The 14,461-nt window shown below is 34.6% G+C and overlaps 1 protein-coding gene and 1 long non-coding RNA gene across 18 annotated transcripts in view; one reads left to right on the top strand and one right to left on the bottom strand.

The window, feature by feature from the left end:
- Lrrk (Leucine-rich repeat kinase) overlaps positions 1–14,461 on the top strand; it is a 660,345-nt gene that overhangs the window by 604,150 nt on the left and 41,734 nt on the right. For 12 of the 17 annotated variants that reach the window (XM_067121011.1, XM_067121010.1, XM_067121009.1 and 9 more), the window contains 10 exons: positions 523–746; positions 1,004–1,078; positions 2,203–2,401; positions 2,553–2,759; positions 5,395–5,646; positions 5,793–5,934; positions 9,311–9,420; positions 11,272–11,394; positions 11,501–11,702; positions 12,900–13,098. In XM_067121011.1, coding sequence (XP_066977112.1) covers positions 523–746; positions 1,004–1,078; positions 2,203–2,401; positions 2,553–2,759; positions 5,395–5,646; positions 5,793–5,934; positions 9,311–9,420; positions 11,272–11,394; positions 11,501–11,702; positions 12,900–13,098 — 1,733 coding nt within the window. The remainder of the gene's footprint in view (positions 1–522; positions 747–1,003; positions 1,079–2,202; positions 2,402–2,552; positions 2,760–5,394; positions 5,647–5,792; positions 5,935–9,310; positions 9,421–11,271; positions 11,395–11,500; positions 11,703–12,899; positions 13,099–14,461) is intronic. The other 5 variants (XM_067121012.1, XM_067121007.1, XM_067121005.1 and 2 more) reach the window with 1 other exon arrangement.
- LOC136848623 (uncharacterized) overlaps positions 12,197–14,461 on the bottom strand; it is a 52,837-nt gene continuing 50,572 nt past the window's right edge. Inside the window, exon 2 of the long non-coding RNA XR_010856071.1 lies at positions 12,197–13,076. This is a non-coding gene — a long non-coding RNA (uncharacterized lncRNA). The remainder of the gene's footprint in view (positions 13,077–14,461) is intronic.

The following is a 14,461-nucleotide window of genomic DNA, read 5'->3' as shown; positions in this document are numbered from 1 at the left end:
AAAAAAGGCTAAGAAGCATCATGATTATTTGAGGCATGGGATTTAATCTCAGAATCCATGTCACCAAGACAACAATGATGATGACTAGTTGAGAGATGTATTTTAGCTCATACAGTACTTAGTAGTTATCTGCAGGTAATAAGATGCTGGAGGATCAGCTCTCTCGCCCTAGTATGTTAAGGGCTTATTTTCCAACAAGATTTAGAAATATTTAGATTAGAAACAATTGTGTTCCCAACTTTCAAAATAATTTTAGTAGATAATGGGACATCAAGCATTTTTGTTGGTGTCCTCTCTCATCCTTTATTTACTAAGAATCACAACTATTGTACCCAATTATATTCAGTCACTGCTGGCAGGAGTTACTGTATGTGGGGCTCTTTAATAACCAGTTTTAACCTTAGTTTTGGCCTTAAACAATTGATGGTATACAGTTTGAGTTTTATTTAAATTTTCAATTTTTTTTTATTTTTGAACAAAGACAAATTATTCATGTTTTAATGAGTTAATATTTTTGGACAGGGTCATTTGGGTTCAATTAATATTAATGGAGTTTCACCACAACCTGGAGGAAGGTCATCAACTTCTTCAACAAATGCTGGAGGTATAGGTGGAGGTGTGTCCCCAGCTGGAGCAGCAGGCGGTGGTAACATGTCCCCTCAACTTCCAAGGCGCAGCTGGGGCTCACGTGAATCTTACACATCTGATGGAGACAGTGGTGTTGGAGCAGAGTCAACTACTTCAAGGTTTGTTTTGGGAAAAAAATAAGATTGGGTTGAATGTAACAACAGGTCATAAGATTGATAGAAAAAGTAAGCCAATGATCTATGTTGATGAGCAGAGTGATTTTAAGTTTGGAATCTTTCTCACTGTAAATCAGAAGGAAAATGATTAACTAACAACCTTTTAATAGGAGGAAAAGGCTGGTGATTACTATGTCATTAAAGGTGTCTATCCATTAAACCTATGTCCTTAATACTGAATTCTGTTTCTTTTGTTTTAGCTTACAAGGACCAATATCTATGAGATCAGCATGGAATACATATGACAATATATTCAGCACACAAAATACTCCAACGTAATTACAGTATTTATTTTTTACAGATAGTTTACCTAAATTAACTCCATAAGTAAGATATCTAAAACACTATAGTTGTAGATTTTTAAAACTTTCACTAAATAAGGAAAATTTAATGTACACAGTGATATAAATACTGTACTGTAGTGCTTTCAGTATGATTACATTGTTACATCCCATGTAACTAAATTGGGTTTTCATTGTAGGTTATTGATACATAAGTAGGGGTGTATGTCAGTGCTGTACAAGGAATTGCATAAGCATGAAAGCTTTTCTGTAAGGCCTTTTTCAATATAAGTAATTGGGGAAAAATCATTTTGTGCAACAGATTGTACTATATATGTATTGCTATGAAGTTCTTTTGTTTTCTGTGAGGTAATTGATAATTAACTGCAAAGTAGACTTATTTAGTGTCTTGGCATTTAACACTTGTTGTAACATTTCATGTACAGTATTTGCCATGCTCAAAAATTGAAGTTTGGATCATTACCTTTGCTGCATTTTCTGCTAAAAGTAATGAGTGTTTGATAATCATTTGCTTATTGCTTCTGAAAATAAGAGCATCTCAAACAAGCCTTTAGGTATGGCTTCATTAAATGTATAATAATGCTTATCTCATTTGTGGTTTTCCAGCCAGTTTCAAAGTGGTGAAAATTTTCAGGCTTCCTGATCTTAAATATCTAAGGAAATTAATATTTAACTTAGTTCAAAACGTTAATGCAGTAGTATTTCAGGTTGCTTACTGTTGGAAGATTTGTATTTGCTATTAAATATTACTAAGCAGTAATTTCATACTTTAGGCATCATAATAAGTGCCATTTGCAAAATATATATTGTATTGGTGTTAACAGTAAGGTCTCAAAATTTCCATTTTTCTTTATAATTTGATTCAGGATCAGTACAATAATTGCATATTTTATTGTTAGTAAAAATAAAAAATATATTTAATGTATAGTAATGCATTACAGTATTTGAAGGAGACTTAAAATAACCTAGCACCAAAGACATGTTCATGATTTTAGTAATTTCTCAGTAACAAGAAATAGTGTGAAGATAGTCTCATACATGTATTAAAAGACAGTAGCTTCTTTTCTTTGATTTGACTTTGTCAATTGTTATTACAGTCGTAAGCCATCAGCAGAAGGTCGTCCTGACTTAGACAATATTGGAAACAATGAAGGAGAAAGTTCTGGAGGTCAAGAAGTAACTCCTGTGGTCTACTCCTTTATGGTTGAAGAGTGCATATTAGCTGCATATACAGCTCGCTCAGTTCCATGTCCACTTCATGCTGATCTCCTGTTGGCTCAGATTGCACCAGATACTGTACGTTTATTGTTGTTTTAGATCTCTTGTTATATATCTCCTTTTGTAATTAGATATGATGCCTTTGAAATTAAATGTTCTGTCCAAGTTTTTACTTATATTAATGTAGTCAGTATCTTGGTAAATTTATAGCTCATGATTGTTATTACAGGTGTTCCTAGACTTAGGTGATCGATATTTAGTTCGGCCAGATTCCATCAAGCAAGGAAAGCTTCTAGGAAGAGGCGGCTTTGGTTTTGTCTTCCAGGGTACTTGTCGTAACAGAGTTAGTGGGGCACCTATGGATGTAGCTTTGAAAATGCTACAACCTGTTGATCCTGGCACCAATGCAAATCAAAGTGCTATTGTTGCATATAAGGTGAGATATTATACAAGGAGGATTTTTATGAATTTATATTATTATTTATTTGAGTAAATCTGTATTTTTAAATACATTTTTGAGCTAATTGACATCAGCTGTCTACCTCAACAGGTTTGCTTTTTATTAAATAATATCATTATCAACACATTCCATGCTAATAATCACCCAACTTCCTGTATTTAGAAATCATAAGTGGTCTATACAACCTTCCTTGTCTTATGCCGAAAATACAAAAATGTCTATAAGGTAATTTTTTCAGCCCTCAGTCTGGGTTAGGTTTGTACAGAATGTTTTGTATGGCTGTTTCATGAGTAAATTATGTAAGTTATTTTCAGAACGTTGACTATACCACCACATTGTGTTGAGGTTTATCTTTATGGGTGGCCAGATACTTCATTTTTCCATGACACTCGGTTAAGACCCCATTTAAAAGTACTGAGTTGCCTTTTGATATTAATGTCAAAACAGGCTCAAGAGTGTGATTTATAGTAACAGCCTTGTCTTTTGGTTTTAAATATATACTTATTCTTTATATTCTCACCAAATCATCCAAGTACCATGACTTAGAACTTCAGAAGAATGCCAGGAGAAATACAGGTTAAAAGGACACAGAAATTTATGTGAATGTATGTGTACCACGTATACGGGAAGTCATACGCAAAGTGGTTCCGTATCCTAACTTTCCTGTAGATTGGAGAGACTCCATAAAGTTTTTCTCTGCTAACTCTAGTGGGAAAAGTGTCCACTCTTTTAGAATACCTAAAAGTGAGCTCAGAGAGAGTACTATCATTATTCACATTCCCTCTTCAGCCCCTGTAGTGGGAGTGAGAGATGTCAGTAAAGAGTGAAATAGATGTCAGATCCATTGGTCATTCAGGCCCATCCTCATGGATGTAGACTTCCAGCTTTGATCAGCACACTACCACTGTCACTGACTCCCATTGTATTTAAAGCATGCTGCCTTGGTTGAGAAGACTGTTGTATCCTGAATAACTAAGTCAGCGCTGCACTGGAAAAGTGGTAGTTATAAACATATTACTAAACTTATTGCAATGAAGGTATAACAACATAAAAGACTGTGAAATATATATTCTCCACAGCATGAATAGTAAGGAAGTTTGATTAACTCTGGGAAAAATTAAGTTCACTGGAAAAAAATTTCCTCTAAAAATAAAAATTCTAGGCTAAAAAGAGTTTAGACCATATGTGCCAAAATCCCTTCAGTATAAAAACTGCATTAGATATGGCTATACTGCCAAAAAATCAAATTGATCCTGTATGGCCATTTTGCAAATCAAATGGTCGAGTAACTATGTCACAAGCATTTTGGTGAGATATGGTTCCACATTATACCATATCTCACCAAAATGTATCATCTGTGGTCAGAACTACTGTACACAATAAAAAGAATGTGCATGTTATATGTATAACTCAGGTCTAAAAATATTGTAATCAAGGAAGGAAATGACCATTAAGAAATTAAATAGAGCTGAAAGTAAGAGGTTATACTGAGCTGTCAAAGAAAGCAACACGAGGAACTGTGACCCAGCAAAAAGCCCAGGACCAGTTAGAATAAAATGATGACAAAACTCTACCCAAATAGAGCAAGTTATCACTTAAGAATTCAAAACAAGAAGTTTCCCTCCAAAATAGTTATGGAGTTCCTATACCATACAACATACCAAAGAAGTTTAGTTGAATAAAAATAGTAATGAAACATCCAGTGAAAGGTTGTTGATGGTGATTCAACACCCAAAACAAAAAACTAATACTGATAGGCTAGATATATCTGTGAAACCAAAGGTTTATAAAAAAAAACTGTCTAGATTACATTGTCCCCAGTCGTAAGAACAAGAGTTCATGTAAAGAAACAAGAACCAAGTCTCAAGAAAACAAGGATTATCACTTAAAATAGATGCAAGTTCTATTGCAAATCAGATAAATCCCGCAGGTCTGTAGAATACTGAAGAAAATGATCACTTAACAACCAGCAACAAAGACTATGGATGACGTGAATGCTTTATAAAAGAAATCAATTCATTACCCAAGAAACTGTAGTTCAAAGTCATCACCTGGTGTAGGATTTACTGTAATGCCATCTAGTAAAATTATCCATTATATTAGATTCTCTTTACCTAGTAATGCTATACTTTTCACAGCAGATTTCTTTGCAGTATGGTCAACAGTCAAGGTCATTATAAATATGACGTCATGAAAATGTGCAATTTTCAGAAACTCTAGAAGTGCATTAGGATTCCATATAAACTGTTGGCCTGAGTTCCTTTGTCCAACAAACCGAGTTTTTATTCCATATATGAAGCTGGTATAAAGGAAATAAGGATGCTGATAAAGCAGCCAAAGCTGCAATTACTGTGTCTAAATCAAATATACCGTTTAATACCAGTGATTTTTTTATTTTGTTGAAAACCCATCATCTTTTGTAAAATGCAGGCATTGTAGAATGAGGAATCTGAAATTAACAAATAGAAAACATTAATCCAATTGTTGAAATGAGATAATGTTCTTTCCAAGAAAAGCAACATAATGAAGTGCAGTAATGTCAATATCCATATCTTTGAAAAGTTTTAATATATTGTTCTGATTTAAATAGAAACCATGTTGTTTTTTTCAGGCTTTGCAAAGTAAATGGGAGCGGGACCCTCTTCAGCATGCTTGCAAAGCATATTGTTCAGCAAGACAAGAAGTAAATATTTTACTCTCTTTACGTCATCCACACATTGTGCCTCTGGTTGGTGTATGTCCACGTCCACTAGCTTTAGTACTCGAATTAGCACCACAAAGGGCTTTAGATCAGTGCTTAAAGCATTATCAACGTTCAGGAGCCAGATTATCCCTCCATACCCTGCAAGCTGTCATACTACAGGTTAGATGAGTATTTTCTTAGTAAAATATTTTCCATGTGATATGTAAGGTGCATTCTGAATTTAGCTTTTTATTGTAATTATGAGAGAATGAATGCTATTTTTAAGTAGAATTTATGAGTATTATTGCCTTTTTACTTTGTTTCAGGTTGCCAAGGCTTTAGAGTATCTTCATGGTCAACATATTATTTACCGAGACCTGAAAAGTGAGAATGTTTTAGTATGGGAGCTTCCACCTCCATTCCATCATTATCCTCAGCCTAAAGTAGACGTGCGGTTAGCAGATTATGGTAAGATCATCAGAAACGTTATATCAGTTATCATTAGTTTTAGAATAATTCGTTAATACTGGTTAAAGAATGCACTCTCAAAAGATTAATTCCAATGTAAACAAGGTATTTCTCTATAAATGTGTTTTATTTTGCTGAACTCCTAAAATGGTACTGTACATTTCAGGATAAGATTTTTTGCCAAGGTATACATAAAGTCACATAATTTTTCTCTGTCATTATGTTTGGATAGTGGGAGCAAAAAGAGTTTCATAACTGGGAAGTAACAATCTGATGTACCTAGTACAGTGGAATCAAATCACCTGCTTGGTACCAATTCAGGATGACATTCCCAGGTACTTCAACAAGGTTGTGGAAGCCTTTCATTATAAGTTGTCACCTAACCATTCATTTCTTCATCCATGTTTATGGATAAGCATCTTATGTCTGTCTCAATTAATGCATTGTCTTTTGTATAGAAAAAGCTGGTGCTAACTTTCCCCTTATTGTTTTGTCTTCATTACCATCATTCGTCCCATTCAGCAGTTACAAAGTATAACCAGCATCCCTCTCTTTAAGTCCAGTGTTGTATGTGTATTGCAGTGAATGCTTTTAGCTCTTCTGTGCTGTATTCTTTTCGTTTAGTACACATTTATTCAGGGTCCACTATGAAAACAAGTAGATCAGTGTTTGTATATAGAGGCTTTTCATGTTAGCATATAGTGTCATTTGATAGAATGATATCAAGTAGAACTATCAGCTGATTGTTCAGATTTGTCCAGGATGGCTGTGACCCCTAGAGTGTATGTGATATCTTCAAGATAAAGATAATTTTAAACCACTTGATCTGTGTAGGCACTCATAGCATTCTTGTTTTTCATACTACCCTGCATCTTTGTTTTTTCTTGCATTTGGTTTGGATAGTCTTACAGATTTGCTTCCTTTATGCCATTGTACGTACAGTACAGTATATGGAAGTGGTGGTGGATGCCTTTAATTTCTCAAACGAAGTCAGTTCCTGTGAATAGCCATACATTTAGCTATTTGAAGCAGCTCTGGAGATATATGGTAATCTAGTGTTTGTTGTGTAGGTTTGATTCCAAAATTGTAAGAATGAGATCTTATGATTCATCTTTCAAGCCATCAAGGCCTATTCCTTCCTTTATACACTCATATCTTGAGTATGATAAATTTTTTAATAGACTAATTATCATCCAACATTTTTTGGAAATGACTCTTGACACTTCAGACAAACAAAGACTAGTAATGTAGGCCTACTGATGGTGTTAGTGTAAAAGCAGAGATGACGAGAATGTTTTTCTTTTATTTTAGAAAATCTGCTATGGTTAGAGGTGTTTGACTAGTGCCTATAGCAAGCTTCATCCAATTAAATCTATTCTAGGAAGGGTTTATTATAAAACTGCAAAGATTGTCTCTCAGAGAAAGAGATTAATATTCACCATTATGTAGATAGCATCAGAGCTTAGGAATCTCTCCTCCCTGTTGGTATTTCCCTTTTAGCAGCCCTTTTTTTTATTTCTCCAAAACAAGAGAAGAACCTATTTCCTTTATCTATATGTTCAGTGAAAGGGTCAAAGCTAGCTGTCTTGCAGATTTACATCATTAACTGATAATTTGGTCTCCTGAACCATTTTGTATTAAAACTTTGGGCAAGATTATCCATCAACAGAAAATTTACCTTTGAAGTGGTAGTGAATGAGAACTTCATGTGAGACAGATAAGTAAGCCTCTTACTTAAGCTTAAGTAAAAACATTATAGTTGGGGGTATTGGATACATGGGTTTTGGTTAAGCCAAAAACCCTTGCTTGAAGTTCTAGGTTCACCCCACCCATGGCACAATACATTATCGGAAAAGCCTGTGATATTATAGCATTCTTGACTCAGACTAACTTTTTGACATAGCTTAAGTAATGATGATGATTTTATATAATTTATGTTCTGTACCCCAAAGGCAAGGTTCTGAGAATTGACTCTTCTGTTGACTCTTTTGTACAGACATCCTTAATGAGTCCCGTATCTCCCAATTATCCTGCCTGTTTTCAGAGTTTTCTTTTTTATAGTGTTGGTAGAATACAGCTTTTAGAATACATGCTTATAAAACATGGTACTCTCATACTTGTAGTTAATCCTCAATTTTAGCAAGAGGTGTGTTACGCAGGAAACGTCACTGGATTTTCAGATCCTAAAATGAAAAGCAAAGGATCTTTATAAAGTTTATTTGAACTTCTTTGGTTAATTTCACTGAAGAGATATGTCTTCTCTTTGCTGTTATTCCCATTTTAGCAGACTTTTCCCTCCTCTTATGGGAGGATAATTGAATCTCCACTTGAAGCATATGACTCATAGAGAAATGACCAAAGGAAGAGACACCAAGGGTTGTCAGGGTGGTGGCCATAGACATTGAAGTCAGCTAAGGAGTGTGTAACAACTCACCTGCCAAAGCAACTTCAAGAAGGACCTAGTTGTAGGGAGACAGTACCAATTAATCCACAGTGAATGGGTTAGCAGGTTGTCCTTCTCTGAGAGGAGTACGAAATCACATGAAAATCATTCATGATGATAAGGGTCCAGTTCACTGTACAGCAAACCACCTGAACATGATTAGAGTAAAAAGTCTGGGTGCCTTGGTAGAGCACAAGGCTCAATTTGTAGAGCAGTGGAGGCTCAGCAAACAGCACCCCTGACTAAGGATTAAGCAGAAAAGATGTTGACTCATAGATAGATGAACATGTTCTCACTATTGCTAATAGTCACAGTTATCATCATCATCATCTCATAAATTCTCAACTATGAGTGAGTACTTCTGCACCGATATACAAATTTGCTTCAAGCCTGGGTTACAATCTCTTGAGAGTGTAGACTCAGTAACCAAGATATTGGTACAGAATACAAACTTGATAATAATTTCCAGTCAGATAAAAGGACAGCTGAAGCACTCAGAGATGAGATTTTTGTTCATGAATATAGCTGTTCGACATTAGTAAAATTGAAAGTTTGGCAATGTAATTCGTATGGACACATAAAATTCTAATTGAACCTTACAATTTGTAACTGGGTCTAACATTAGCAAAAATAGGAGGTTTGTATATATGAAACATGCAAGTTATTTTTCATTGTGTTTGTGAATAAGAGTTAGTTATGCACTGCACATTGCTGGGAATAATAAGGCATGCAGTGATACAATACATTGAAAATTTTTTTATCTCATATAATGTAAATACTGCATTTGCATCTTTTGTCAATATTTTATTACAGTATATTACAATAAATAATAACAATCACTGCAAAAACCTACCATTCTTGAGGGAAAGGTAATGAATATCTTTAGTGGAACACAGGTTTAGTGTAGGTTAATAATTTCTTCTTGCTTTATAGGTATCAGTCGGTCCAGCTTGCCCACTGGTACAAAAGGTTTTGGAGGAACAGAAGGGTTTATGGCTCCAGAGATGATGAGACACAATGGTGAAGAAGAGTATACAGAAAAGGTGAGACATCAGTGATAAAACTGTTTTGTTTTCATAGTAAAACATTTTTTACAATATCATTATCATAAAATAACCTTTCAACTATGCAAGAAACATACAGTTGCACAATGCAAGAAACATACAGTTGCACAAAGCAGGAAGTTCCAAAAAGAATGCTTAACCAACTCCCTATTGCTTGATGTACTTATCAGTGCTCCTCGTTCTAATGTGCCCATCTCCATCTGAGAGAGTGGGGAAAGAACGAGGGCAATAAATTGCTATTTAGGAAGGAGGATAAACCAAATAAGCCCACAAAAGATGTCACTGGTAGAAGTCCATATGAAGGAAAGAAGACTGGAAGCTGGCAAGGGCAGGCTCAACATAAGTGCTTTATGTTTAAAGATTTGCAATGGAAGGATCTCCAAACATTGGGTACTCCCATAAATAATAGGTCTGCAGTGGAAGAAAACCCATAAACTGAGGGGCTTAAAGCTGTGAATATATGTAAAAATGGTCTCGAGTACCAGATGACAGATGAAATGGTCTCGGGTACCAGATGATAGATGAAGGAATATGAAGAAAAGTAAGTTGAGTACTGTACCCTACTTTCAAGATGAGGACATGGATAGCAAGTGATAAGCCACAAAGGAGGCAAATCCACAGCATTCAGAGTGACAGCACTAGGAAAAAACTGCAGCAGAAGGCATGGCCATGCCCAGTATCCATAACCTAGAGATGAAGGGCACTAGTGTCCAGAGACATAGTCCTGAGGGAGGGAAGGTTCCTGTAGGATATCAGAGCACAGGTATAGATAGAACCTTCATGGCCAAGACAAAACATTCTCCACTAAAGGCAGATCTTGACAATTCCATATGCTGGAACAGTTGAGTGGTAGAAGGATGAATGGACTGTGTGTTTTGAAGATAGGCTCAGAGCACCTTTTGGCCCTTGGAGGGGACTGCATGAATCCCAAAAGAGGGAGCTATTCTAGATGTCAAAGTGAGTCCAGTTACCAACCCAGAGACAACAGAAGGCCAACTTGGATTAGTGACTGGAATATAAAATTTCATTAAGGGCATGGTGATCACTGACAGATTAGAACAGCCTAAGGTAACCCAAAACATAGCCTGAATGGTCCAAGGAAAGCGATATATCTGGCAGAGAATCATAATGTTGATCAGAAAGGCAGTGCAGAACCAAGATATACAGAACTGGCAAGAAAATAGACATATCATTGGTGCCATGAGTTCAGGTATATGATGCCCATGTTCTGCAAAGGGATGAAAAAATGAATAAGCAAATTACAGTATGTATGTTATGTTGCCACACAAACACAAGACTCATAGAAAATATGTGTATTTTTTGGTGAGTGTTCTCAAGTACAGTAATGTGATAGGCAAAAGTATGTAGCCACTTTGAAGTGCTTACTTAAATAAGTATGTTGAATAACTGTCTTTTTCCTTGAGGAGGCAAGCTAAAACTGCCCCTATCTTATTATGCATTGGTTTTTGATTTATAATTGACAGCAGCAGTAAAAGGTTGAAACTGCACTATTTCATGTATTTGTATTCATAATTAATTTTCCATAAAAAAATTACTTTACACTCTCACTTGAGTTGAAGAACTATAAATGTGTAACTATATATCTTCATGGCTCATAATACACTCTCTCCTGAGTTGAAGAACTATAGATGTGTAACTATATACCTTCATGGCTCATAATAGTAGTTTTTTGTAACTGGATTTTAAGTTGCCATCCATATTTTTATTTTCTGTAAAAATATTCTTTAGGATTTATAAATCATTTCAGTCTCAGTATATTTGATGTCAGATATGAAATTGTTTGTCGTAATTTTCTTTATTCCTTTCCAGGTTGACTGTTTCTCATTTGGTATGTTTATGTATGAGTTGTTAACTACTCATCAGCCATATGAACACTGTGATAATGTTAAGGAACATGTTTTAGAAGGAGGAAGACCAGCTCTTACTCATAGGGTAAATATCTTATTTTTTGTCCATCAAACAGTATATTGTTATTCTTGCTTTAACCACTGTTTATTTTGAACTGAAAGTATATGATGTGTCTTTATTATTTCCACAGGAAACAGAATACCCAGTATATGTGTTGGACCTTATGGTAATGTGCTGGTCACAACAACCAAGGCTAAGACCATCAGCTTCCCAGATTGTGTCAATTGCCTCAGCCCCTGAGTTCACTCACCTACTTGATGTGGCATCACTTGATCATTCACTGAATATAATGGATGCCATTAGAGTTCCACCTATCTTAGTAAAAGATGAAGGTTTGTTACAATTTTCTTATGTACCATATATTTCTGCATATAAGACAACCTTTAAATACTAAAATTCATCCCTAAAAATTGGGAGTCGTCGTATATTACCATTCCAAAAATCAAACTTTGAATTCTAAGTGATGTTTATTGGTAGGCTAGCCTCGGTCTTGGTGCAATAACCACCGGCATACATGAAAAGATTCAACATAAAATAAACTGATAATACTGTAAAGGTAATAAAACCATTTTTACTTTATGTATTATTGGCATTACTTCATAGTAAATAGCCTATTCAAGGAATAACTCCATATCAATGAAATCAACTTTGTCTATGCGAGCCCAGCTAAGAAAATGTAAACATCGAGTTATAGTTGCACTCACAGTATCCTTCATCTTGGTAACCTTTCAGAAATTTTAATGGTAGTAATAACATTTAGGATAATATAATACTGGATTCATTTTTCATTAAGAATTCTTTATCATCTTGGTGGTAAATAACACAATTTTGGATTGCACATAACCTTTATATTTTGAATTTCTAAGGATACAGTAAGTAAAACAGCATTTGTAATAACATTTTTACATAACCTTTATTTCATAAAATGTCTGTTGTTGCAAAAGGTAGTCTATACAGTACACAGATGGTTTTGTAATTTAGCAGTAGTCTTATACTACAGATATGAGATAAATTCATGAAAATTTGCCATAATTTTTTACCTTGTCTTATCTAAAGGTCGTCTTATACAAGGAAATATACAGTAAATGAATGTTTTAATTCTGTCAGTTATGATATCCAGTATGTAAGCTCATTGATGTTAATGCATAAAAAATAACCTGTCATTTTACTTTTTTCATTAATCTGAAGTGAGTATGGCAAACATACTGTGCAAATACTTATAATCTTCATTGGGGTGTCAGTTGTTGTGCTTAATTGTTTCACTAGCTTGAATTAAGTGAATTATTGTATAAGGGTGTTTATTAGAAAATATTCCCATTGTACTGAAAGTTTAAGCTGACTTTCTGTTTTAATTTGGAGCCTTGGAATACGAAATATTTTCCTTTCACAATTTCTCAGTAATGAAATTTTGAAGAAAATTAAATTTAAAACACACATCCTTTTTATTTTATTCAATATAAAAAATTCAAAATTGCCAGAATTAAGTTAGAGTTAGGTGTACGTGACTTAACTTTTGAATTTTATTACAGACGGAGAGTTAGTGGTTCGTGACCAAGGCAGTGTGTGGGTTAGTCGTACATCTCCACAGCTTGACATGGTTGGGGCAGGAGAGTGGGGATGGAATGGATACACAAGTATTGAAGGTTTGCCTGATGCCATTACTGCTATGTGTTGTGTTGGACAATATGTGTGGCTTGGAGACAATGCTGGAAATATCCATGGTTACAAGTAAGTTTTAAGACAGTAAACAACATTATTATATGAAAGAAATAACAGTAAAAACAATAAGAGAAGATCAAGTAAATAGATAGAAAATGATAAACCTAAAAGATTTAAAAAATGGAAACTATAACATAGAAATTGTTAAAGAGTGAAATAGGTAATGTAAAGAGTAGGGTGAAAGAAGTACAGAAAGCTAGAAGAGAAAATGTACATGGAACAGACTCGTTTGTTGGTTGTAGAGTAAAGCTTATTTTTCTGTTTAAAGCTTTTCTTTGTAGCGTAAACTTGTAGTTGCATCAGAAAAAAATAATTTGTGGATGGGCTTAACTTTGTGGGTTTGGAGTACAGTACATGTTTCACAGAAAGTGATCATTTTAATAATCTGAAGCCTCATTACTTTGTAAGCTTATAACTGTGTAATTAATTAAAGGAACAAAACAATATGTCAAAAAGGTATAACTCCACTGATGCAGGTAAACCAAGCAGAAAGAAAATTTAGTCATTAAAAAGTGAAGATGAAGGAAAATCAAATAGGAAATTTTAACCTAAATTATATTTGATATAATTTCTACTTGTCAGAATTATTTCATTACAAATTCTGACATTCTCAAAAAGCTTCAGAGCAGTGTCTATTGCATTACTATAACTAAATTTAATTTGTATCAGGTGCTAAACAAATTTCAGTTTTAATTAAAAGATACACAGTATTATGTACCTTTTTCAGGTTTCTTTAATTTGTTACTCTGACCAGTATTTGAATCATATTGTCTAATCAGATGCAAATTATAATGCTGAAATGCATACTTAATGTACTCATTGTCACTATTTTCACTATTTATATTTTTACCATTGCTTACTGTTAACTTCTGAATTGTGAATGAATACCATGTGCAGAAAATTTTCACAACACTAGCAGCTTCATAAACCTACACTGAAGTTTCATCAGTAGCAATGTTTCAACTCTTCTGCACATGCCTGTACGTTCCATGAACTTTAGCATTTCTTGATTGTTAAAACATGACGAACTTTTAAAGTAATTTGTATTTTTCCTAAGATACGAACTTGAGGTCTTTACACATGGGATTATTTACTTTCAGCACAAGCTGGAACCAGCCGTTAAACTTAAAACAACGTTATTATTGGTAGTTGGCTGCCGACGGCAGGGGAGGTAGACCTGTCATCCAGTCGTACTCATTCACTTTACCTTTTGGCCCAGCTGATGACAGAATACCATTCAGTCATATGCATTCCCTTTACCTTTTGGCCCAGGTAGCAGAATGAGGGGTGGTAGAGGTGGGCCATTTATGTAAAGACCTCAGGTTTGCATGCTAGGAAAAATACAGATTACTCTAAAAATTTGTCTTTTGTT

Source organism: Macrobrachium rosenbergii, chromosome 19 (assembly GCF_040412425.1).
Source record: "Macrobrachium rosenbergii isolate ZJJX-2024 chromosome 19, ASM4041242v1, whole genome shotgun sequence".
Lineage (NCBI taxonomy): Eukaryota > Metazoa > Arthropoda > Malacostraca > Decapoda > Palaemonidae > Macrobrachium > Macrobrachium rosenbergii.
Note: the sequence above shows the minus strand (reverse complement) of the source record. Positions and strands in the feature narration are given on the sequence as shown.